Below are 24316 nucleotides of genomic sequence, written 5' to 3'. Positions count from 1 at the left end.
GGAATCAACCAGAGAGAGGGTAGTAATGGTAGTAACAGATTACTACACAATCTGTTATTGCTCGATTCTGAAAGTACGAAACTTAGTCTCACAACGATTCGCACCGATAATCAATCACAAAAATGCCTCCCAGAGCAAATACAAACGCTGCGCATATGGAATGAATGATTATAGTCTACAAAAGAAAGCATGCCGCTATCTTCGCTTCGCCTGAACCAAACATCACACGCTTTCAGGCTTGCCATTCCTGGACCTTTTCCTCGTCTAGCACGAAGGAACTCCAGGAAGCATCGAATGATCGATGCAGCATGTTCACGGATTCATTGCACTTATTATCGAACAGCACATCGCGTAAATTCTGCTTTCATTCTAGTTTGGATGTTCGAAGCTGCCATTCGGGACAGTTGACTCTTTCCATTTACAAAACTTGCCAGACACGCCCTTCACTTTAAATTATGTAATTAACCCAAAATTTGGAGCTTTACAAGTCGTTGCGGTACCTCTCGGCTCCACGTAAGTGGATAATCAACCATACAGCTATACTGGAGCGAAAGCTACACTTTCCGAGCTGCAACTTTCAAGGTCAACAAGGTCTTACCACGTGACAGGCGTTGGCTGGAGCCGAGCTCCGCCTGCGCCGCTCGCCGAGCCTCCGCCGCACCACGCGATTAGTCGTGCTCGCTTGTCGGAGCAGTTGGGAGCTCGACTCTGCGGAGCGATAGCGGCCGGTCTTTCGCTTGTCTTATTAGGTATAACATAAACCCCAGCCATCTTTTATAATAGCTGCTGCTAAAACTTGTACGTGACTGTTTATACATCTGATAATTTCCAAAAATTGATCAAAACAGATGTGGCTTGATTTTGAAAGTATTGTCACCTGGTACGACTGAATAGCATCGCTGCGATGTGCTGGGATCCGTTGACGAGCGTCGAAAAAAAAAAGTTTACGCGCGTTGGGTGAGATGTTCTTCCGCGAACAGAAGCAGTGTACGTCAGAGGTTCTTGCTGCTTTTATTGATCCGTGCCTCGAGGGCAATGCATAAACCCTTAAGCGGTGCATGCTTAAGGTTCCTGTCAAGCACAAACAAGCAATCGCGAATCAAAGCCGTCTATAGTCAGATACAACTCAAGAACGCGATTTTTCACCGTTGAAGAACTCCCTTCCAGCCAATGATGTCGGTGATTCCCGTGACCCTGCCAGCGTGACGATTCAGGGAGCGGCGCCACAATGATGAGAGGGGTCTAACCCCGCCCGTAGAGGGAAGCGATCAGCCCTTTTAATCTAACACTCACTGCCATCTATATAAGTCAGACACACCTGCAGTGAAGCTCCACCAGGACCGCCGCACAGAATTCCTCCACGACGAAGTAATTTGTAGCTAAAACTTTTCTTCTTGTATAAACAAGCTAATCACAAGAAAAAAAAACTTATACGCTCTAAAATTTTGACACCTGCCTTATTTAATAGTCAGGAAAAAGGGTGGTTAACGAAAAAGGAACACGCAAAATGTGAATTCAGTACTGCATCTGTAGTACATAATTTTTCTTGTTTGTTTTACTCTAATTCCGCATGCTTTTATCGTTTGCATTAGATCCCTGTAATGAATTAGGTACCGCATTTTTTGGTCTACAAGTGGCATCTCTGACAAACAGCCATTTTTCTGGTAAATTCCGCAGAAAAGCCGCACCTGCCCTGCACGGTCCACAAGTTGCAACTGCACAGAGTTCCCGCTTAATCGTGTATATACATTACATAAAAACTATGCGCGGTCTTATTTTTCCAACAGCAAACCACCGATTCAGCTTTGATCTGCGTTGCTCGCCACCTTTTATATACGCCAGTGCTACCCAACTGAAAGCCGACCCGCTGCACACTTGCAAGTAACGAACTACCATTGGGAAAAAAAGATGAGTTGATTTAGCGCGGTTAGGTGCACTCGCACTTTGGTTTTCACTTCAGTTCGAACCGATGCGACAGCTGTGTGTCCTGGATTCATCGTGCACGGACGGAGCCTGCCGAACACGATGACATGCAAAGCACAGCGCGACAGTTAAACTTGCGGGATGTTTGGCTGCGGCGATGATGTACTGGTCTAACGCAGTGCCCAGCGAAGCTGATGTTCGCGCCGCCGCGGGTCCGGAACACACTCGCGGCCATGAAGTGTTTTACCACGAAGTGTTTTGCATAGTTAACCACAAAGCCTACGGGCAGGCTGTCCATATCCCGGTGGACAGGCTACGGCATCAGTGTCACTGAAAGACTCGCCCACTAAGGGAAAGAAGAGGCTGTAAACGTATAAACAACGGTAAATGCCACCTGACCTCCCCAGATGCGGGGCTTCCAAGGATTTGTCAGGCCACAGCGGAGATGCAATCCCAGGCAAGCGACGCTATTTCACCCAGCATTGGAGTGGGTTCGTCATTCGCGCCTTCTCCAGCGCCATAGGCATCGATCACTGGTCCCTTCGAGACAAGATTAAACGTTATGAGCTGTAAAAGCACGCCTGCCTACTTGGCCAAAAACCACGAAAGGGGGTGGTTGCATAGCATGGCTACTGGCTTCCGCCACGGAGACAGTTACATCCAACAAAGGCACTTCCCCTTGCACTGCCTAGTGCCCCTACCTCTTGTTTGGCCCAATTTGACCTCGTTAAGACTGAATTAGCATGGATGACGTAAAACGTAATCCGAGTGGAAAGGTCGCCACCGCTGTCGTACCCGCATGCAACGTTGGCGTGCTCTTTACTGAAAGGCTGCTGCCGGTCGCTGCTTAATGACAGAGCCCTAGAACTAAGTGCCGCAGATGAAAAAAATGATTACTGCAGTAGGATAGAGTGCAATGAAAAATAAAGGTAACAATGGGCCGCGCTCCACGGCGTCCTGCATTACTTTGCTGTCCACCCACAACAGCGAACTGCATCAGCTTTTTCAAACTTATCAAAGGCACCTAAATTTGTACTCTGGTTAGCATCTTGCGTAGGCAACAAGTCGTGCATTTAGGCTAGGCCTAAACGCACATGATGATCGGCATTTTGATTGAGATCTACGCACTGCTTTGTATTCTACGGAGAAACTGCAGAGGCAAAAACGTGCCAGTGCCAATACTACGCTGAACTGATGGAGCGCGTAAAAAACGAATCACTAAACTGCCTTTTGCAAGTGCAGTCTGTTACATTTAGTAGACTAATTACGAGCATCAGGATATAACAAACAGCATGTGCCTGCCACATTCGATATAAACAGGCTCAACTGTATGAACAAATGTTTGTGCTCTACAGTTTTCATAAAGTCGCAATGAAAACCAAAACGCAACACTTATTGGGATTTAGCGCAAGTTGCAGAACAATGTGGGCGAGTTCCCTTTTAAGAGATTTTTTTACACATTGATGCTGACTTCACATCACCTGTAACGTTACTTGCGGGTGCCATGGCAAGCAACAGAAAGGCATGGGAGTAGACAGTTTTCCTGCACTTATAAAATTTATATGTGCAGCCTCCAACACTGTACGTACGCCTCAATAAAAAGGACAAAAAAGCAGGGAACTCATTTTTATTACAAGTGATGACAGCCATGGAACATAAAAACAATAACTGAAACAAAAAAAAACTCCTTCGCCTTTTCTCGGTTAAGTTACGCTGCGCAGAGAGGCAAAAAAAAAAACGATTGCTTAGTGGCTCCTGTCCGGGTGGCGCTGGCGCGGTGCAGCCTTAATAATGTTGTCCACCCGCAGGATCATCTCCGCCGCCTCTGCTGCGCTCAGCAGCACTTGGCGCTTGACCACAAAGGCCTCGGTGACGCCTAGCTTGGCCATGTCGTCCACCTTAGCCTCTGTCATGTCTGCAGTTGCAAAGCAAGATGGTCACAAATAAATTTGTGCAAGCAGAGTACCTCCTTTGTCAAAAGAAGAGAGCTCAAGACATTTGCTTTTAAGCCATGCAGCGGGGTACCTGTAGCATCCATGGAAGTCCAACCCACTTTTTACAAGGCTAAGGACGAGACACCCCATCCCCATTGGGCTTAAGGCTTGCAACAAAGATTGTGCTTTTCATCAGAACTAAACAAGAACAGCCAAGGGAAATAAAAAGGAGGTCGGCTTTTGATATCGAACATGATGTATTTCAAACGTGCTAAAATCAAGAGGAAACAAAGGGCAAATGAGACAAATATGAGCAAATATCACACAAGTGGATGCAAACAAAAGCACACTCAGTCAGCCAACACTTAAGGGGGGACGCGGGTCTTGAAATCGCGAAAAATGGTCAAAAATGGCAATTTTCAAAAATTGCGATTTTGAAGTCTTTAATGTCCCAACTATGCCTCTACAAAATATTTTAGCTGAATTCCAACTCAAAGTATGAAAAAAACGGGAATTTAGAAACGTCGGTGAGCCGAAATTGAACGCCAAGCGCGAAGGTTTGCCCCCATTTTCAAGCTGCCGTAGCTCCGCGCGACGCGAACCGATCGGCGCCATCTTGGTCTCGTTTGAAAGCTGGTTTCCCGCTCTCCAATTTGGCGCCTTACGGCAAGCTGTAGACCCTCGCACAGCGAAGCTATCAGCACCCGTTCGCAAGGGGGGAAAGCGTCGCGAGACAGCCGCCGATTGGGTAAAACGGGCGCTCCTCGAGGCGCAGCCCTCTGATTGGCCGTGACGCATGCTTTGCCCCCCCGCGGCCGCGTTGTACGGCTCCTTCCCGTCGTCTGCTTTCGCCTGAACGCCCGTCATTTTTCGCGCTCCTCTTTGTTTCCTAGTATTTTTCGTTCTGCCGTTTTCCTTATCGTTATTGTAGACATTTTGGCTATTGCATCGCTTCTTTTAGCCCCGAATTTCGTGCATTTGCGTGTATTTGCCTGCCTGGTGTCTTTGTTCCGTGTGTCACGATGGCCCGAGACGCGCGCTTGAAAGCAAGCACGCGAAAAACAGTCGGCAAAAAGAGACGCGCATGGAATAAGTAGAGCGCTGCATCGTCGAGAACTGCAGCTTCGGTGATGCCGCAAGCTGCTGTACCCTCGGTGGATGCGGCTGGACTGAGCTCGCCAACAACAGCTTCGCCGGTGGACGCGGCTGAACAAACCCTGTTGACGCCAGCATCGCCGGTGGACGCGGCTAGACAATGCCGATCGCCGTCAACTTCGGTGTTACCGCAAGTCTCTGCAGTGCCGGTGGATGTGCCTGGACTAAGCCCGTGGAAAATATCGACTTTTGATACGCTGCAAGCCGCTTCGAATTCCGTGTCGTCGGAAGCGGCCGAGCCGGCTGACCTAAGCCTAACGTCGACTTCGGCGTTCGCGCACGCCGCTTCGTGCCGACGGACGCGGCTGAACCGAGCTCGCGTGCTCAACGCTTCGACAAGCACGCGCAGCGCGGACCTTGGCAGCGCGCCAAGCCGCTGCCGCCGCTGATAACGTCATTTGTTTTATTTGTTTTTTTTAATATATATATATATTTTGAGGAGAGCTCGGGGGGGGGGGGGCGCTCGGCGAACTTGGCAGAGCGCCAAGACGTTGTGCGCTCTAAGCTGAAGCTTGAACATTTGAACATTCGCATTAGACACTCCTCACTGTCCTGTTTTTAACCTCGCAAGAAGCAGTTTCTCGCTTCAACCAAGGAATGGCAACAACCAGCAGAGCTGTTGCAGCACAGCTTGGTTACAGGCCTGGGAGCTGCCTCATTGGCAGGAGCCTTGAAAAAGATAAACAAAGGCTGTGCAGGTCTGATAAGGGTCACACCAATGCTGAAAAGGTGAAGAAGAGGATGGCCAAGAAGCACAAGCCTGACAGCACCCAGGACTACTGCCCAGGACTTTTGTGAATGTGTGGCAGATTCAAAGAAAATAGCAAGTGATTTTCGGAGCTTTTTTTTTGTCAAGTGCCAATGCAATACAGAGGTTTTCATAATCTTTACATGAACAGATTTCTGTAAATTTGGTGTTATTGTGTTCAGCAATGACTGGGCGGCATGCTAAAGCATTAAATTTTTCCATATGATCAGTAAGCAAAAATGGCAGAGTAAGCAAAACTTTGAATGCAATTTTCTCAGCTTTGCTTTTTCGATCAAATGCCTTTGCCTTACGGAACTTTTCATAATGTTTGCATCGACTGATTTTATTGAAGTAGGTATCATTTTTTTCAGCAACACCTCAGCTACATCCTAAAGCTTTCCAATTTTCATTAAACCCAATAGACTAGCAATTAGGTCAGATCTAAGCTAATTACTCCCACATTGTTTTTTTCTTTCCTACTTTGTTATTCATTCATGACCTATGTGATGACTTTTTAAAATTTCTTTAGCTTTAGGATGTGCAATGGGCCCTTAAGAATGACAGCATTACTTTAAAACTAGTTTTTTTAATTAAGAAACCACCATAATGGCCCGTAAGAAAAGACCTAAGTGGCATAAATTATTTTGCCATATCTTCATTTCTAGATGAGATATATAAAATCTGAATATATATTTGGGATTAGCACTCAAAGATATATCTGCATGCCAATTTTCAGGAAGATATGTTAAGAAATAAAAAAAAAGTTTTCAAGACCCTCATCCCCCCTTAAGGAAAAAGCAAGACCCTCCCATGACAACAAAAATAAGTGCGGAATTACACGTCTTGACCCACACACAAAGCATTTTGTTACACACAAATCCAACAAAGAGCCCAGGCCTAGCTGGTTAGGTGAGGCTGAGACTAAAACACTAGCTGATTGGATCAGGCCTCGCTAGGCCTGACAAACTGATCATACACTGAAGCCAACCTGGCTCAATGAAATTCAAGCAGTATGGCTACTGCGGGAAGCTTGAGTTTGGTGCTACCATGCCCAGTGTCCTCAAGACTAAGTACGTATCTAGCAAAACTAGAATGACATCCTCTGTCACTAATTAAACACAAGTAGAAAAAATGTGAAAAGAAAAATATGTAGCTGCAAAGAGTGCCTTACTGATGCCTGCAGTCTTCTTGCCCTCTGAGTGAGCCGCCCGCAGCTCAGACACCAATTGCGCACTGTCGAAACCAGCATTGTCAGCAATGATCGTTGGAATCTGCAAACAAAACACAAGCAGCACATAAAAATGAAATTCCGTCCTGAATAGCAGCACAAGACAGCCGTGGCAGTGGTGCACAATGCTCAGCCTTACTTTGCAAGATGCTAATTCACCGAACTGCCGAAAAGGATGTGAGATATGTATTGCACAGCATAACTTAGCCATCATCTAGTGTCACTCAAACAAATTCAGCCAGTCACAGCCTAACAACACCTAACAGCACTACACAAAAAAGGCATGTCTCGCATCTGGTTTCCCTCACAACATTCTACAGTACAGCCCGTTAGTTTGAACTTCCAAGGGACTAGAAAACAATGTTCGAATTATCAAATGGCCCCGAAAAACTCAACTACTAGCGTCTCTGTAAAAGTATTTGGTGAAAGGCGGGGCAATGGATGCCTTATACGAGATGAGAACAGTGCAGTAGTGACTATTTTCACGTTTCCATCAATGCTTTATTGCGTGCATACTGTCCAGACCACCGAAGCAGAACTCCTCCATAATTGTAAGGGCCTCCTGCACCCTTCACAGTGCTCCAGCGTTACTGCGTCACACATACCAAAGCGGAACCATAGAATTTGGGGAGGCTTCACCACATAAACAAAAGCACGTAATGAGCATGTGGTTTTCGTGCACTGGAAGAAGGGAATCACATGGATGGAAGCAAAGGAAATGGCTCAGTGGCGTTAAAGAACAAGAAAAAAAGGCAAAAAAGGTGTGGGGAGGGGGCAAAGACAACACCAGCGCCGGCCAAACTGGTGCCCAAAACGGTGCTCAGCTGGGTTAGGTTGGCTGGCTGATGCTGGCTAGTCGAGCCGTCGTCGCTGAGGGCTGGCGTGAAGCTCAGAAAAGCGAAACCAAAACTAAGCGGTCAGACTTCTCGGGGGTGCCACAGTACATTTGTCGTCACTCCTGCCATCTCTCGCACATGTCCGAGGTGTGAGAGTGACTTGGCAGCATGCAATTTAGGTTTTGAGCAGGGCTATCACGACAATCTCTTGCCACCCCAGTAATACCTGGACATGACCTAACTTCAGGGGCACATTAGAATTAATTGGTGCGGGACCCGCAGAGTCTGAATTAGCGAGCGTCCAGTGCCAGCGTTGGCCGGGACCAAGCCAGTAGTTTGAATTATCCGGATTAATAGGGGTCGAATTAAAGAGCTTTTACTGTACAGCCTCTGCAGCTCCAGACAGCAGAGCAGTCAGCATCTCCAGAGGCTACTCATTCAAATTCTTCAGCTGCATCCTGCTTTTGCGCAAATTTTACGGGAAGCATGGTTCACAAGGAATTTGCTACTTTCGCCTGCTCGAAATGTGTACCATAAAAACCCGAGTATAACACGGGCCAGCATACCGCATAAACACGTGTAAAGGCCGCACTTTTTTTTTTCCAGATTTGAGGGCCAATTTTTGGAGCGTGGCCAATACACGCGATGTGCGAAAAAATTTTTTAAGAAAAAAACACCAATCAGACAATGAGCGGCAATTATTCTACGTTCAATCGTCACTCGCGGAGTATTCAGACTCCAAGCTGGTGCTGTGCTCTGGTGCATGCTCATCCAGCGGACATGCTGTGCAGAAGACAGCGGACATGCTGCGGACATGCAGCGGACAACGCGTAGCCGTTGTTCTGCGCTTCCATCACTTAGGAGAGTAGCTCTTCCAGTTCGGGAAGCTTGCATGGCTTGCCTCGGAAGGCGCACTTGTGTTCTTCAATGCATCCTTTTGGTTACACCATCAACGGACGCACTTCTAGGCCACATCGAAGACACACTCATGCCAGAAATCTCTAAAGTGAGCAAAGACTTAAAGAGAAATTAAAAACTAAAAATGTCTTGTTTAACAATGAAAGGTATGATGACGACAGGATGCACATACCTGTCTGAGTGCCCTGGCGAACGCCTCCATGGCCAGCGACTCCTTTCCGGCGGTGGTCTCGGCCAGTTTGCACACAGCCCCTGCCATCAGCATCTCCGAGCTGCCGCCACCGAACACCACACGCTTGTCCTTCACAACCTGTAAACCCATTGTGAAGGAGAGGGGAGTCACAGGGCAGCCTTCGTGACCAGGCTCCAATGCATGCACCAAGTGAACAAGAAAGAATCAATGTACGGCCCAAAGATGAAGACACACAGGATACAGGAATTATGTGCTCGATCACCGACAGTAACCAACGAAACGGTCCCATCAGTGAACTTTAAAATCTGGTCAACAACGTCAGTTTTGAGCGCCAAAATCAAGCTCATGCAACAATGGCGGTGCAACGTTTAGCCGCAATCAGGACTTGCACATTCTACCCTGCAGCTTATTAGCCTGTGCAGCATACAGTACCCAACTAATTTAATGGACTCCTACAATTCAGACTTTATTGAGGAACAGGCATGTACCTCATGAGAACTCATACATATCACAACCAATATTTCGGACCTCGTGGGGTCCAAAAGTGATTCTTCGACTTGGTAAAAATGAGAGCGAACGTCGCTGCCATAAACAGCCAAGTCTTCGCCTTTAAACCCACTATGGAAGGTGCTACCTTGGATTCAGTGGGACGGATCGGCTTGGCATTTGCTATACTTCATTGTGGCTAGTGACACCTTCGTCCCAACAACATCCGGTGCATAATAAAAAAAAGACTCCCCTTAAACAAATTTCGGGCACCCTCTGAGCTTGAACAACAAAAAAAATGCACATAGCACAATGCCGGCCACCAACCTGTGAGAGCACGCAGAGGGCGTCATGCAGGGAACGCTCCGCTTCATCCAGGATCTGCTGAGTGGCGCCACGGAGTACCACGGTGCAGGCCTCACCCAGGGGCACACCGGAGAACTTGAGCAGCTTGTCCTCTCCCACCATCACCTCCTCGATGAGCTCGCATGTGCCCAGCTTCACCAGCTCGGGGTGGCCAAAGGTGGACACAATCTCACCCCCTGCATGCATGCGCACACACGCACCAACGCTGCTTGAAGATTTTGCACAATATGTATCAGGCGTTCCGAAATACTGTTCCATGGAACAATTGGGTTCCACGAGCGATCAAATCCTTGGAATTTTCAAGCACTGTCCTTTGCACCAGAAGTCCTCAGTTTCTTAGCACCAGAGAAATCGATGGCCTCCAAAAGATGCTGAGAAACACCGTGTCTCAGCTCCTATACTTTGCTGCCTGATATGCATGCAGAAAGTGCATTGGTACTCAAAATATGCTCAATCAATAATGACTGGCTTTATATAAGGGTAACCTGCCACATGTAACTACACTACAATTGCTCCCCAAAGCGGGGAAAAAGAGTAGGGGTTGAGGCAAGCAGGAATCCGGGTGCTTGGGGGACCCAAGGAATGCACAAACGAACCCAGTCTCAAAACCCCTGCTTTACTGACTTTATTTAGCGACTCGTTGTACAGTTAAACCTGGATGTAACGGACCTCCATATACAGTCCGCTGACAGATTTTTCGGACTTGAAGGGACCCGAAAAATGGTCCGAATAATCAAAGTCAGGAAAATCCGAAAAATCACATTATTGATGAAATCGGCTTAAAAATGTCACCGATTTTACCTTGCGGAAAATTTCTCTTGCTGACGACGATTTGCGCCTGTATTTGCGCCAAAGTTGTACTTTCGCTGTACACGCTAGACAGCAAGGTCACGGCGTTTAGTTGAATACTTCCCACAATTCTTTGACGGACCCGGAGGCACCATGTTGTCCACAACATGAGTGTGCACCACACCAATCTTCAAACACGCGTAAAGACGAGGAACTTTTTGTTCAAGTGGTGGAACCGCAGGACGCATCACCAAACGGCGAACGGATGTAACTTCGTGAAGACCGAGTGCCACTCGGTCAACGCGGTCGGATTAACCCAAGTGAGGAAACGCCGAATGGCGAAAGTATGAGACCCGCCACGCGTGGCTCAGTGGTTAGGGCGCTCGGCTGCTGATTCGGAGTATCCGGGTTCGAACCCGACCGCGGCGGACGCATTTCGATGGAGGCGAAACGCCATGCATCTTAGGGTCTCCTCTTTTTATGCATGTAAGGCAGGAGCCAGCACCCACAACTGCACACTACCTTATTGAAAGCTGTTTAGGTTTTCCAAGGATAAAAACATTTAGGTCCCCTGACGTATGCCTGCAAGCTACTCAGAGTGAAGTCTGCACATGTCTATGTGCCCAGCTCTATCGGCCTGCACCAGCACCATAACTGCTGCAGCGAATTTACGAATTTCTCAATAATCTGACAGGATGTTCAGACTGAGTGTGTATGCTCTTGCAATGAAATCACAATGAGCTTCGCAAAACAAAACAATGCTCGGTTTGGACTGCAAGATCAAAGTGATGAAGCTGACAGTGACAGAATACCGTCTGGTTGGGTGGGTATATTTGAAACAAAAACAGACGCCAACCAGTAAAAAATATTTTTGAAGTTTTAGCACCAAGCACTGGAGACTTGGTCACAATGAAAGCATCACCAGAAGTGCTTGCTTTGAAACAGGCTTGAATAATTGCTGCGAAGATCGTACGTATATCGGGTTTAGATTTCTTTCACTTCGTTTCGCCGTGTGCGATGTGGTCTGCGTGATTAGGGGTTTCAGGTGCAGCCGCAACGCCGTCACTTTTTCGGCTGCGACAATGCTCGTCTTGTCCTAATCAATCTTGCGGCCCTTCACAACTCAGCGGTCTGCTAAAGCGTTATTACAAACATTTTCGTGTTTTGCATACCGAGCGTGCTGCTGAAGTCGCTACAGTCGAACCTCGTTATAACGAAGTAGCATCGGGACCGTAAATCAGTTCGTTATATCCGATATTCGTTGTAACAGTAGACATAAATATCGGCTGTGACAAATTCGTAATTTGGCTCGCGCAAATATTCTAGACACTAAAATGCATTATATACTTGGCTTTGAACCCACTACAAACGTGGTAATCCTTACCTGTCTCCTTGTGGCATTCAATCAAAATAGGCCGGAATATGGGAAGGTTGACACGACTGTTCTTACGTCGCCGCGCACGTGAAAGTGCGTGGCGCGAAACGACTGCACCATGTGTCTGCGCATAGGCGACTTGGTGTAGAGAGAGGAACTCGAGTGAGACACAGCGGGAACCATCGCGCCTGCGTGCTCTGCCGAAGCGCGATTGGTGGCCCCGAGAGGGACCGTTGAAAAAAAAAAGCTGCCAAAGCAGCTTTGAGAGAAGAGGAGGAGAGGGGGCGTTGGGCGAGAAGAGAAGGAGGAGAGGCGGCGTTGGGCGAGGAGACATATGCAACGCCAGCCCGGGATCAGCCAAACAGGTTTGCATTCGTTCATTTGAAGAAAGATGTTATCTTCGTCTGGTGGCTTTTCACAGCGCTGCGCAGAATGAAGTTTTCTACATTGTCGATGCTCAAGAGGGCCTTTTCTACGTCAGCAGTTTTCGTCGTCGGGAGTTTTTCCAAATATCCTTTCAGCCTCCTGGCCATGTCCGCGGCATCCGCACTGCTCATCGTTGGTTCATCCCGTTCACTCTCACCGCTGTCGCTGCTGCTGTCATCCTCGGGCAACAAAACGCGATCCACAATTTCTTGATCCGTCAGCTCGGGCGCCACGGCCAAGTTCTCATCGGCCGAAACGAAATCGTCGAATTCGACGCCTGGGACTGCCAGCCGATCCCAAGTTCTGTCCAGCTCTGCCTGGTCTTCGGGCTGCACTTCTTCTTCGTCGGCAGGCAGAACAAAACCGGCATCCGCGAAACAGTTCCTTATTGTCGACTGCCTCACCTCATTCCACGACCCGTACAACATTTCGAGTGTCGTCTTGATGTTTATTGTTGTCGATCTATGTCGATCGATGTCAAACACCAGTTGCGTCACCAAACGCTTCCTATAATTGCACTTAAGCGAACGAATAATGCCTTTGTCTAAAGGCTGCAAAGCAGAAGTTGCGTTCGGTGGCAAAAACTGCAAGCGAACTGCCTTCAGCACGATCGAAACTTTATGCGCTGAACAGTTGTCCAAAAGCAACAGGACCTTCCTGTGCTGCCTCTCCATGTCCTGGTCGAACGCTCTCAGCCAGTCCTCGAAAAGCTTGGTCGTCATCCACGCTTTTTTGTTCGACGTGTATTGAACCTGCAAATTCCGGACGCCTTTCAGGCACCTCGGATGTGCCGACTTGCCGATGACGGTGAGCCGTCTTTTGTCGGAGCCGTCCATGTTCACGGCAACGACGACAGTCACCCGGTCTTTGTTTTTCTTGCCCCCATGGCAGGTCTCGTTCTTCATCGCCAGTGACCGCTCTGGCAACAACTTGAAAAACACGCCGGTTTCGTCGACGTTGTATACGTCGCACTCGTCGTACTCCTGGAGCAGAGGACGAAAATTCTCCAGCCACGTTTGACATGTCTCCATGTCGACAGCGGACCCTTCGCCAGACAAAGTGTGGCACGCGATCTCGTGCCTATCTTTGAAACGTTGCAGCCAACCGCTGCTTGCACAGAAATCGTCATGCCCCAGTACGCAGGCCAGGCTGTGGGCCTTCCGTTGAAGAAGTGCTCCCGACACCGGCAAATTTCGCGCCCTCACATCTTTAAACCAAGAAAGCAAAGCCGCTTCCACGTCCGGGTGATGGCAAGGCCTAACTCGTTTACGGTCGGCTTTTATGGCGTCCTCGGTGTTGCCCTCAATCTTCTTTCTAGTGGCCAAAATGGTGGATAACGTACTTGGAGGAACGCCGAATTCCGAAGCAATATCCTTTTTCTTGCGGCCACTGTCCACAGCTCTCAGTATCTGCAGCTTTGTGTGGAGCGAGATCGCTTTCCTCTTCGATGCCATTTCGAGCGCTGCAACAACAAGACTGGCCGCTGTGCTGATGTCAGAACGCCGGCCTCAAAGTTGCCAATGTTGCTGCGCTTGCCTTTCTTTACCGCTGGACAAGTGGCGCCGCCTTTCGGCCCTCTGTCATGTCATGAGCTTTCAGAGTTTTCGCGCTCTGTTCACAGGTGGCGCGACCATCCAAACGCGATTTTTGTGCCAGACGGCAAAACTTTTTCAAACGATAAAAAAAAAATTCAGCTGTGTATCGGCCTTCGATTTTCATTTTGGTTTTTTTTTTTTTATGCTACTTTCAAGTTCTGAGCCTCGTGTAAACCAAATATTTCTTCGTTACAGCCGATATCGCGGCGGATCTCGCGTTTTCGGTTTCGTTATAAAAGAATAAATGTCACTGAAATGAAGCATGACCAACCAAAATTCGTAATTAGTTCGCTATAACCGATAATTCGCTATATCAGTGTTCGTTATAACGAGGTTCGACTGTATTTGAAGCTTCCCGTTTTACCGATGTAAACCCCTTCGCAGTCTGCGCATCTGATTACATAAACAACTCCAAAGAATCATTCCTTCGGCAACTTGTCCTTCATGCTTACTAATGCTACATATAACAGATGGCACATGTGCCACCTGTAAGTCATGATCCTGCATCTCCCCACCGTGCTGGGCACCGAAACGTCGAATATCCTCTTTACTGCCCTGCATCTCCATTTTTGTTTCAAAATCCAAGTGAGCCCATACACGTGCTACTTGGATTGCTTGGGACTGCTGACATCGTTACAACTGCACTCACCTGTCACCAGGGCCAGGCGCTCAATGCCGTCAAAATCGGCATGCTCAATGGCCATGACACCAGCATCGGCGAATAGCTGCTCTGGGTAGTTGTAGATGAGCTGGCGGTTGATGAACACGTTGATGTTGTGCTTCAGGATCTGATCCACCTGCAGTTACAACACATGAGGGAGTGCAACTTGTTACTCAGCAATCAGCAGGGGCAAGAGCAGACCAACTCTGCTCCCCTGCTTTCAAGAAAAAGATATGAAACCAACAAACAGTCTATCAAACACCGCAGCCACAGGCAAGCCTGACTACACTGTTTTCTTTTCACTGAATTGCAACAAATTTACGCACAGCTGAAAGCTAACGACGAAGTGATTAAGTTGTGCATTCATCAAAGCATTTTACTAGAGACTCTCGCATACAGCTCGGACCATTTATAACGTAACCGCTTATAATGCGGGACCGCATTCCACGCAGCCTCTAGTGACAACTGCTTCACTTCCCATAGAGTTCAATGTATTGGGGGGACACCGCTTAAGGGGGGACACTGTTCTTAGACATATTTTACTTATTTTTAGTCCAGCCTTAATGAAACTGTATCACATTGCACAGTTTTTTATACTGATTTCAAATATGAAATTTCTTTTCAATTAATTCATTAGTTCCTAAGATAATCAATTTTAGTTAGTCATTTATCAGTACCTCGGTACAAAAAAATGGTTCAATAAAAAACAATTTTTAACCCATGGCTGCATAGCATGGTGAATAAAGAGTGCAATAATCAAAGCAGTTTTTACATTTTGCCCCCATTAGTATGTTTACAGCACTTAGAATAGCAGCATTCAAAGCGTGAATATCATGCATCGATAAATTTTGCAAAATTATAAATTCTTGAACAACTTTGCTTCGATTATTGCATACATTGTGCCTTCAGCTTCCCTTAGCAAACAGTATGACACGTCTATCTGTCCTAGACGTTAAGATATATTGACATACTAAGACAGCCAGGTGTCCAAAATTTTCACGGTGTTAAATCGCCTGCTTCTCAACAAATTGAGCCCACACAGTGATCTAAATTTAATATTATGGTCAAAATACCGACTTCCTGGAGGAGAAAACTGGTAGACTTGAAGAATAATAGCTATAGGCTCCAAAAATGTCATTTTTAAAAAATTGATTTTTGGGTCGTTTTTTTGGTCCCAAAGACCAGTGTCCCCCCCCTTAATAAGCGGCAGCGCGTAAACGAAGACCGCATATAGTGCGGTTTCTCGAAAGCCTGGAGGCGCACATACCGGCGGGCGCGAGGAGCGCACTTCCTAGATTTACGCAAGGTGGGGGCAACTGGCGGGGCGGGGGAGTGTAGTTCAAGGCAAGGCTGAAGGCGGGAGAGGATAGAAAAAAAAAAAAAAAGAAGCCGTAAAGCAGGCGTTTTTCCTCTCTCACTGATGCGCCTCCATTGGGCACATTGATTGGACAGAACTTGAAAGCACGTGATGGCGCGGCCAGACGAGCATGCTGGAGCGGCCAGAGCGGCGAGCGCAAGGCACGACGCTGCAAGCGCTGCTCGTGCCAAGCGCACGTGCGGCAGCGTCTTGTCAGTCTTGTCACGCCTGAGCCCATGAGCGAGATGTGTCGTCGCGTGTAGCGATAAGTTGACAATGTGAGCAAGTCTACCAGCCTCGGCTGTCTTCAGTTCCGACGGCGTCTGCTCGTCCAAAAGCCAGGAAACGGCAAGCTCTCGAAAGCAAGCAGAGCATTTTGAGGGGCGCCGAGAGTGGTTTGAAAAAGGCTAGAGTGGCAAAAAAGTATGGTGTCACCGACGTTACTCTGTCCTCCATTTGGAAGAACAGCAACAAGTTGCGACAACAGCTGCAGGAAGACCGCGCGTCGCTTGCAAGGAAGCGGATTCGTGCGTCAAAGTACAAAGATGTCGCTGCTTTGTTTGAACGGTTTCGCGAAATCCGAGCCGAGAGCTTTCCTGTGAGTGGCTCGATGTTGCAAGCCAAGGCCAGGTGGCTTGTAAACATGTTGTGGCGTGATGGTTTCAGCCCGTTCAACGGTTGCATTTAGCGTTTCAAGGACTGACACGATAAGCTCGTCATCGTCGTCGCCGACTCTGACGGCGTTGTGTGTGAAGTTTATATCCGAGGATGAGCCCGACGAAGTGAGTGAAAGTGCAGAAGTTTCGTGCAAAGACGCGCTTGACTGTTGCAAACAAACTGCGCCTCTACTGCGCTCAGAGAAAGCTCAGCGAGTAAGTGCTTCACCGTTTCTGAAAATGAAGCCACTAGCGACGCAGTTCAGTCGCAGCGCCAGACTAAAATAATGTTCTTTCAATCATTACGACCCCTCGACAAAAAGATCAAATAAACGTCTTTGTTGCCTGTGATTGCAGTGTTATGCGTCTGATGCATTGACTACGTTTTGGTTACAGTGCAGTACCGCTTATAATGCGGATTTTCCAGACTCCCGCGGTATGCGTTATAAGCGGTCTATGCTGTATTTGCACCAAGCTTCTGTAGTTATTCTGCAGGCTAGCATCTACCGGCAAAAGTGAAGGCATCTGATTGCGCTTTCAACGGTTCAGGCAACGCAAAAACGAACCAGCATTACTCGCAACTATTCAGCTGGAAGCCTGTGAATCACCCGCCTTCGTACCCAGCTACGCAAGTGCAAATCCAGCCCCAACAATGCAGACAAAAAAGGGACCACAGAAGCAAGTCAAAGGTCGGCGTTATTCACGATCAACTTCTAAGCAAAAACACTGCCGCATGCCTCCATTCCTCGACAGCACTGTGGGAGCTCCTTCACATTAGTGCAGGACAACAGACACTCACCTTCTCCTTCATCTTGACCTTCTCAGCAAGCTCCATGTCGGCAATCTGGGCCACCGACTCGACGCGCACGCGGCTGCCGAACACCTTGACCTTGTCGGCATCCATGGGCGTGTTGGCGATAAGGATGCGGGCCTTCTCCACCCGTTTGGGCTGGTGCACGCCAGGCTTCTTGTCCAGCAGGAAGCCTGCGCAGCACGTCACCACGCAAAGAAAATTAATTTGAAAGAAGCAGGACATGCCTCATGTTGAGTGCTGCTACCATCCAGACAAGCCTGAAACAACAGCACTCCTACCCGCTGCGATGGCTCGGTTCAAGTGGCATTTAGTTGCAAAGATCAAGCTGGCAGGCACCACCCCAATTAAGGCAGCCACATTTCAATCCAAACGAAGTGTAAGAACATGCACATACAGCAATCTTAGGCCAGATCAAACACAGGTGGTTGAAGTTAACATGGCACATAGTGCGCTCCAAGTATACAGTAAGGAGTGGCGGCCAAATCCAAGAGACCAATAAACCTAAGTGACCCAAACCTTTCCGACACGCAGTGTGTTCTGCCACTGAGAAAAGTCCGAAATTGTGTGTGGGTAAACTGTGTGGGCACAAAGACCTTAGATATTCAAGCAAGCCGCATGCTTCCACACTCGCACCCTTAATCTGCTATTAAACACATTTTTGTCCAAATAATTACTTGCCCTCTCATTCCAAGCTATTTCCACAATGAAAACTCAGCTACACTGCCCGTTACAAAAACATTCCATGGCATCAAAAAAAGAAAGGAGTGACAGCTTTATTCCTTGCTCTGGAAGTCTTTTTCCTAGACAAAAAAAAGGGACCTGTATTTACTGTAAGTCAAGCAGGTACTTCGAATGTAGCCAGCATCACTGACTTCGTGTCAACAATGCTAGGCACTTCAAGGGGGTAAAGCCGCATGCACAATCGTAGATGCCATGTCGCAAAGGGGATAAAAAAAAAAAAAAAAGAGGTCATTCAGCTAAGCGATATCCTCTGACAGGCCTAGGACACCTGTACAACAGGAAGGACTGCACAATATTGAACTGCGCATCTCTGCAAGCGTACGGGATGCCGTCAAAGCCTTGATTACACCCCGACTGCGGGGAGGGAGCACCGACCTTCGGCCAGGAAGGAGTCGGTGAGGCTGCCGCCCAGCTTCTTGAGGATCTGGATGGCGTCCAGGTTGCCCGAGCCCTTGAGCCGCATGACGGCGTCCATGGCCAGCTTTGCAAAGAATTCCTTGTGCTGTGCCAGGATCTTGGAGCCCAGTGTGGTGCGGGCAATGTTCAGCACATCCTCCCGGAAACGGGCCTCATCAGCACTGAACAGAGACAACGACCACTCCCACTGTGACTACAATGGTGCTAAAAGGGCGAAGCCAAACCCCTGCCCCCAAAAGTGGCACACTAATTAACATAATGAATAAAAGAAAAAACATGCTCACTTTTGCCTGCCACAAGAGAAAGAAGTAACCCAGTATCTAAGCAAGCAAAATAGTGCAGTGACCTCGCAAGTGAATGCCAAGCAGTCCCACTCCAACAATTATGATTGAATAATCGAAAATGAGCTTGCCTGTGCCCCGAGGAGAAATTCCTGCACAACCCTATCCCTGCAATTCCATACAGTACTGCGCCATTAAGGGGGGACACTGGTCTTAGACCTATTTTCCTTATTTTTAGTCCAATCCTAATGACACTGTATCATCTTGCTCAAATTTTTATACTGATCTCAAATATGAAAATGATTTTTTAATTAATCTGTTAGTTCCTACGAAATTAATTTTAAATTAGTCATTTATTAGTACCTCAGCACAAAAAAATGGCTCAATAAAAAATAATTTTTAACCCATGGCTACATAGTATGGTGGGTGAAGAGTGCAAAAATCAAAGCAGTTTTTTCATTTTACCCTCATTAGTAATTTTACAGCACTTAGAATAGCATCATTCAAAGTGTGAACATCATGCATAGATAAACTTTGCAAAATTACAAATTCTTGAAGTATGATTGAACAAATGAGCTTCAATTATTGCATACATTGTGCCTTCAGCTTCCCTTAGCAAACAATATGGCATGTCTATCTTTCTTAGACATTGAGATATAGACGTACTAAGACAGCCACGTGTCCGAAATTTTCGTGGTGTTAAATCGCCTGCTCCTGCACAAAATAAGCCCACACAGTGATCTTAATTTAATACTATGGTTAAAATACCGATTTTCTGGAGGAGAAAACTGGTAGAGTTGCAAAATAATAGCTATAGGCTCCAAATCCAAACAGATCAGTTTTAAAAAATTTATTTTTGGGTCATTTTTTGGTCCCAAAGACCAGTGTCCCCCATTAATGTGTTCAAAAATACACTAGTAGTTCTGAGAGGCCCAGTGATGAACTCTCATTAAACTCGGTTCATTTCAAGATTGGCACTGCAAGCAGGTATTCCCACATGTCGCGCACACCCATCACACTGCCCTTTGGGGAAACCAGGACCTGCGTACACACACGCACCTGTGGTCTTCTGCAAAGCTCTCGAGGGCCTGGCGGGCCACGGCGGCCGCCTGGCGCCATCCAGAGATGACGGTCTGCGGGTGGATCTTCATGCTGACCAGCCGCTCGGCCTCCTTGAGCAGCTCGGCCGCAAGCACCGTCACCGAGGTGGTGCCATCGCCCACCTCGTCATCCTGCACCTTGGAGATGTCTGCACAAGAAAGCATGGGCCAGGTCAAGTTAAATCACATTGACACAGAATCAATTTCGACAATTTGAAGAGAAGGAGAACTGCGAGTTCTGTGTCCTTGAAGCATCACAGAGAAAGGAAGTTAGCTGCACTGCAGGGGAAAGCGCAAACAAGGGAAAGATGGGGGCATGTGCAGATGAGGATTGCGCCATCTGAGAAATGATGCCAGCCAGTGCAACGACAGAAGGCACCGAGTCACCACTGCATGCACTTCAAAACGAGAGCATGGAGACTGATCAAACTGTGCCGCAGTTAATTATCAATGAACCAAACAATGGAACGAAGCAACCAAAAAACAGGGGTGATGTTTGGACCCAATGCCAGAATCTGAATGTTTTAAAAGACACAGCAGTGGTTCTTAAGTTAAGAGGCAGACATGCTTTTGGGATCCTTGGAAACACTTCTAAGATATTCAAAGCTGCTGCTTTTCAGTGGAGTCTCCTACACATTTTGGCCGCCATTATTCAAGCCCCCCACATGAACCGAGTAAATCCCTAGTTCGGAACCTGCACAGTAAAACAGCCAATGTTTAAATGTCTAGCCTTGCAATGAAGAAACACCAACACAAGCAAGACATTGCAAAATGAAATGGTGCAATACTGCTTAGTGCACCCTTTCAAAAATAACGATAAAAACAAGCCCCAATTTACGAGCTGAGTGACCAATGCTTGTACGCCCACCAGCCCGCCCTCCTTCCCGCTGAAATCTGCTGCAGCCGTGCTTGAAACGATACTGCACAGCCGGTTTATGGTTTATGGGGGTTTAATGTCCCAAAGCAACTCAGGCTATGAGGGACACTGTAGCGGAGGCCCCCGGAAATTTCGACCACCTGGGGTTCTTTAATGTGCACTGACCTCGCACAGTACATGGGCCTCTAGAATTTCGCCTGTATCGAAATTCGGCCACAGTGGCCGGGATCGAACTCGCGTCATTCGGGTCAGCAGCCAAGTGCCATAACCACTCATTTGGCCAGCGTGCTGCTTTGCAACACTCTTTGCACGGCACCTGCCCCGCCACTTACCAACCAAGATCTTGGCAGCGGGGTTGTCGACGCCCACTGCCTTCAGGATGGTGGCGCCATCGTTGGTGACCTCGACCTTGCCCTCCTGGCGACCTTGACACATAAGAATCTTGTCCTGAAAAGTAAGATGGAAGGGGGGGAATGCCACTCCATCTCCTAGCCGACAGAAATTATGTGCATTTAGTTAGAAGTCAGTTTAAAGAGACTGATAGCAGTAATGGGAAGGCTGTTATGCAGAGAAGTTTGCTTCTGTTCCATCAACCTCACAGCTACTAATTAATCTACACAATCATTCTTATACCCTTCATATTTAAGATACTGTTAATAATGCTTTAGTGAAATTGAAACAACTGAACATTATTATGCTGCCATCCCTTCACTTTAGTCATATGACTGTTCCAACTCAGTGAAACACACAGCAATAAGTTTTTATTTCACACCGAAAGCAAAAAGCCCAGGTTGAATGCAAAATTAATGTGCTTCACCGCCCCAGCGATTTGATGCTGCTCAGGATCGTCTTTTCAAGGTGCTTAAAAACGAAAGGCGCACGACCTGAGCAGGGCAGCTTATTGTATACATAGAACACAACCACTCCTCACCATGCCTTTAGGTCCCAACGTGCTCTTCATGAGGTCGCCAATGGCGATGGCCCCAACGAATGACGAGAGCCGTGCAGTCTCCGCTTTCTCCTCCTCAGCCTCACCCTTGAGGATCCGCACGGCATTCAGGTTGTCAAAGTGCGCCATTGTGAGTCTGCAAAGGCCACCACCACGCAAGCTTTAACATATCATTGAATGGAAACTCGTGCAGCAGACAGAATCACTGGTTTGGCTATCAGACAGCACATCACGCGAAACAGTGTTATGGATCCGTGGCATCCTATCCGTGGCCACAGTTGAAGCGAGCCGAAAACGATGGGTGTCTGATATATAGAAGCATTACAGCAGAAAAATGGGGATTCTAAATCAAACAGGAAGGGAAAGTAGAACTTGGCTGAACTATGTGAAGTTTGAATCAAGGGTCCTTTTCAAAAAACTTGATGCTGATAAGGCCAAAACACCGATTTCGATGAACTCATGTTCATTCAAAGTGAGTGAGCAAGTGATTAACGAGTTCATTGTGATAAAAAAAAAATTAAGCTCGGCATCTGGCAACAAGTGCTCTCCTTTTTATTCTTGGTATATACGCTTTAGAACGGACAAGTATTTCACAAACATGAACAATACGCATGTGCCGCCAGAACAAGTCGGGTGCGAGTGCAATGGCTGCAAGTGCTATTACAAGCAGTCCTGCTGAAAAGAATTGGCTCTGTTGTCATGCGTTTGTATCAGTCAAGTGAATGCTTCCAGCTTGCATGAAAGTCCACTAAATTACCATTACCGTTACAAATTCATACTCGACTTGCCCATCGTAATGCACATATCCGAATTCCATAACTCTGAAGGAATAGAATAATGCTTGCAAGTTGACGAACAGAAAAGTTTATTGGGGTTTTACGTTCCAAAGCGGCTCAGGCTTTGAGGGGCGCCGTAGTGCAGGGCTCCGGAAATTTCGACCACCTGGGGTTCTTTAACGTGCACTGACTTCGCACAGTACATGGGCCTCTAGAATTTCACCTTCATCGAAATTCGACCCCCGCGACCGAGATCGAACCTGTGTCTTTCGGGTCAGCAGCCGAGCGCCATAACCACTGAGCCATCACAGCTGCTCACAAACAGAAAAGAGCCAGTGCAAAGGGTCTTGTACGCGTAAGTGAATACAGAAACAAGAATATAGTACAAATTCCAATATGAAGAAAACTGGTGTGGATGAAAAAAAAATACAGTTCACTAGCACAGGTAGTACACAAGGTACTCTGAATAACTGCAAGAACAGTAGCCGAGAAAAACAGATGTGGTAACAATGTAAAATAGATTTAAGCACCTAACATTTCCATAACCTGAGCATGCAAACAATAAGCCCGGTACATTATTATACAACTGCCCCGAAAGCATGTAAAAAAAAAAATGACGCTGCAGCTAGCCGCAATGTTTTCAATGTTGACTTAAACGACGACAACAGGTAATAAAGACGCTCATGGCAGAAAAAAAAAATTGAACTATCAAGTTCAGAACTTTAAAAATGACCTCTTAAGCCTTGTAGACTACGTACAGTACGTATACATACTACCTGTCCACGTTCCGTAGGGATCATTAGCACTGGAATGGGTTGGTTGTATGCGGCTCACCGAAGTTCCCTTTGATCCAATTTCAATTTGTGCAGTCATGCCACTTCCGAGGCTTCCCTCTGGAGTTATTCCCACCTTAACATCTTTCATTACCTGCTCTGTGACGCAAAAAGCTAAAAACACCGTAGCAATCAATGGTAAAGGTGTACCCGACCAGTGTGCCTGTCCGAAAACTGAACTGGCGGCCATGAAAAAAATGGCCATAAAAGGACTCCACCGCTTAGGTTGGCGTCACACACCCACGCACACCTCTTCGAAGCTAACATCTACTTGCTGCAACAATGCGTTAAATTCGGACACTGAATGCACCCGAACGACATCGGTTTGAGGACGCAAAAGAGCGATTTCCGTGCGAGCAACATTCGCGAACTTTCTCCGGACAGCGAACTATGAATGGACTGACACCGGCATGACGGATCTTCGAAGCTATGCGAGCCGCACGAATGACAGACGCATGCCGATGGGCACGATACGTAGTTCTAATTAATGCCTAATTTAATCATATCAAATCTACACATCGCGGAGCTCATATCGCTAGCTGAAAACGAAAACCGACTAGGGCGTTTATCAACTCCCAACCTGAGCAAGTCACACGTGCTTGATGAAACACTACCGTCGCAATCCATGACGAAACGCAGCCTATATGGACCCTAATGATTGTGTGTTCGGCACCAAAAAAGGCCCCCGGAAACCAGCCAGCGGCCCAAAACTTCTTTTTCATCGTACAAGACAAAAACTTACCGGTGATTAGGGCAACACACCACGTTCGCTCAGCGAGGCACACGACAAAGCGACAAAATGACTCCTCTAGACTCAGCGTCGTACTTTTTGGACTAAAAAATTGTTCAAGCGAACTCACACTACAATTATGTCTAAAAACT

The 24316-nt window shown here is 47.3% G+C and overlaps 1 protein-coding gene across 3 annotated transcripts; it reads right to left on the bottom strand.

Annotated features, from left to right (window-relative positions):
* Window positions 1-3534: 3534 nt before the first annotated feature.
* Window positions 3535-24313, bottom strand: CCT2 (chaperonin containing TCP1 subunit 2). 3 transcript variants are annotated; one of them, XM_077637417.1, is made up of 11 exons: window positions 24177-24313; window positions 21808-21961; window positions 21209-21323; window positions 19959-20148; window positions 18577-18779; window positions 17446-17630; window positions 14622-14769; window positions 9749-9963; window positions 8915-9052; window positions 6932-7031; window positions 3535-3838 (listed from the first exon to the last, which is right to left on the bottom strand). In XM_077637417.1, the coding sequence occupies exons 2-11, from the start codon at window positions 21952-21954 to the stop codon at window positions 3669-3671; spliced, it is 1611 nt and encodes a 536-aa protein (XP_077493543.1). In that variant the 5' UTR covers window positions 21955-21961; window positions 24177-24313; the 3' UTR covers window positions 3535-3668. The 3 variants fall into 3 exon arrangements, with proteins under 3 accessions (XP_077493543.1, XP_077493544.1, XP_077493542.1); XM_077637418.1 differs by having other exon boundaries at window positions 21808-21985; window positions 24177-24204; XM_077637416.1 differs by having other exon boundaries at window positions 24015-24180.
* Window positions 24314-24316: the final 3 nt, after the last annotated feature.

Source organism: Amblyomma americanum, chromosome 9 (genome assembly GCF_052857255.1).
Source record: "Amblyomma americanum isolate KBUSLIRL-KWMA chromosome 9, ASM5285725v1, whole genome shotgun sequence".
NCBI classification, from domain to species: Eukaryota; Metazoa; Arthropoda; class Arachnida; order Ixodida; family Ixodidae; genus Amblyomma; species Amblyomma americanum.
Note: the sequence above shows the minus strand (reverse complement) of the source record. Positions and strands in the feature narration are given on the sequence as shown.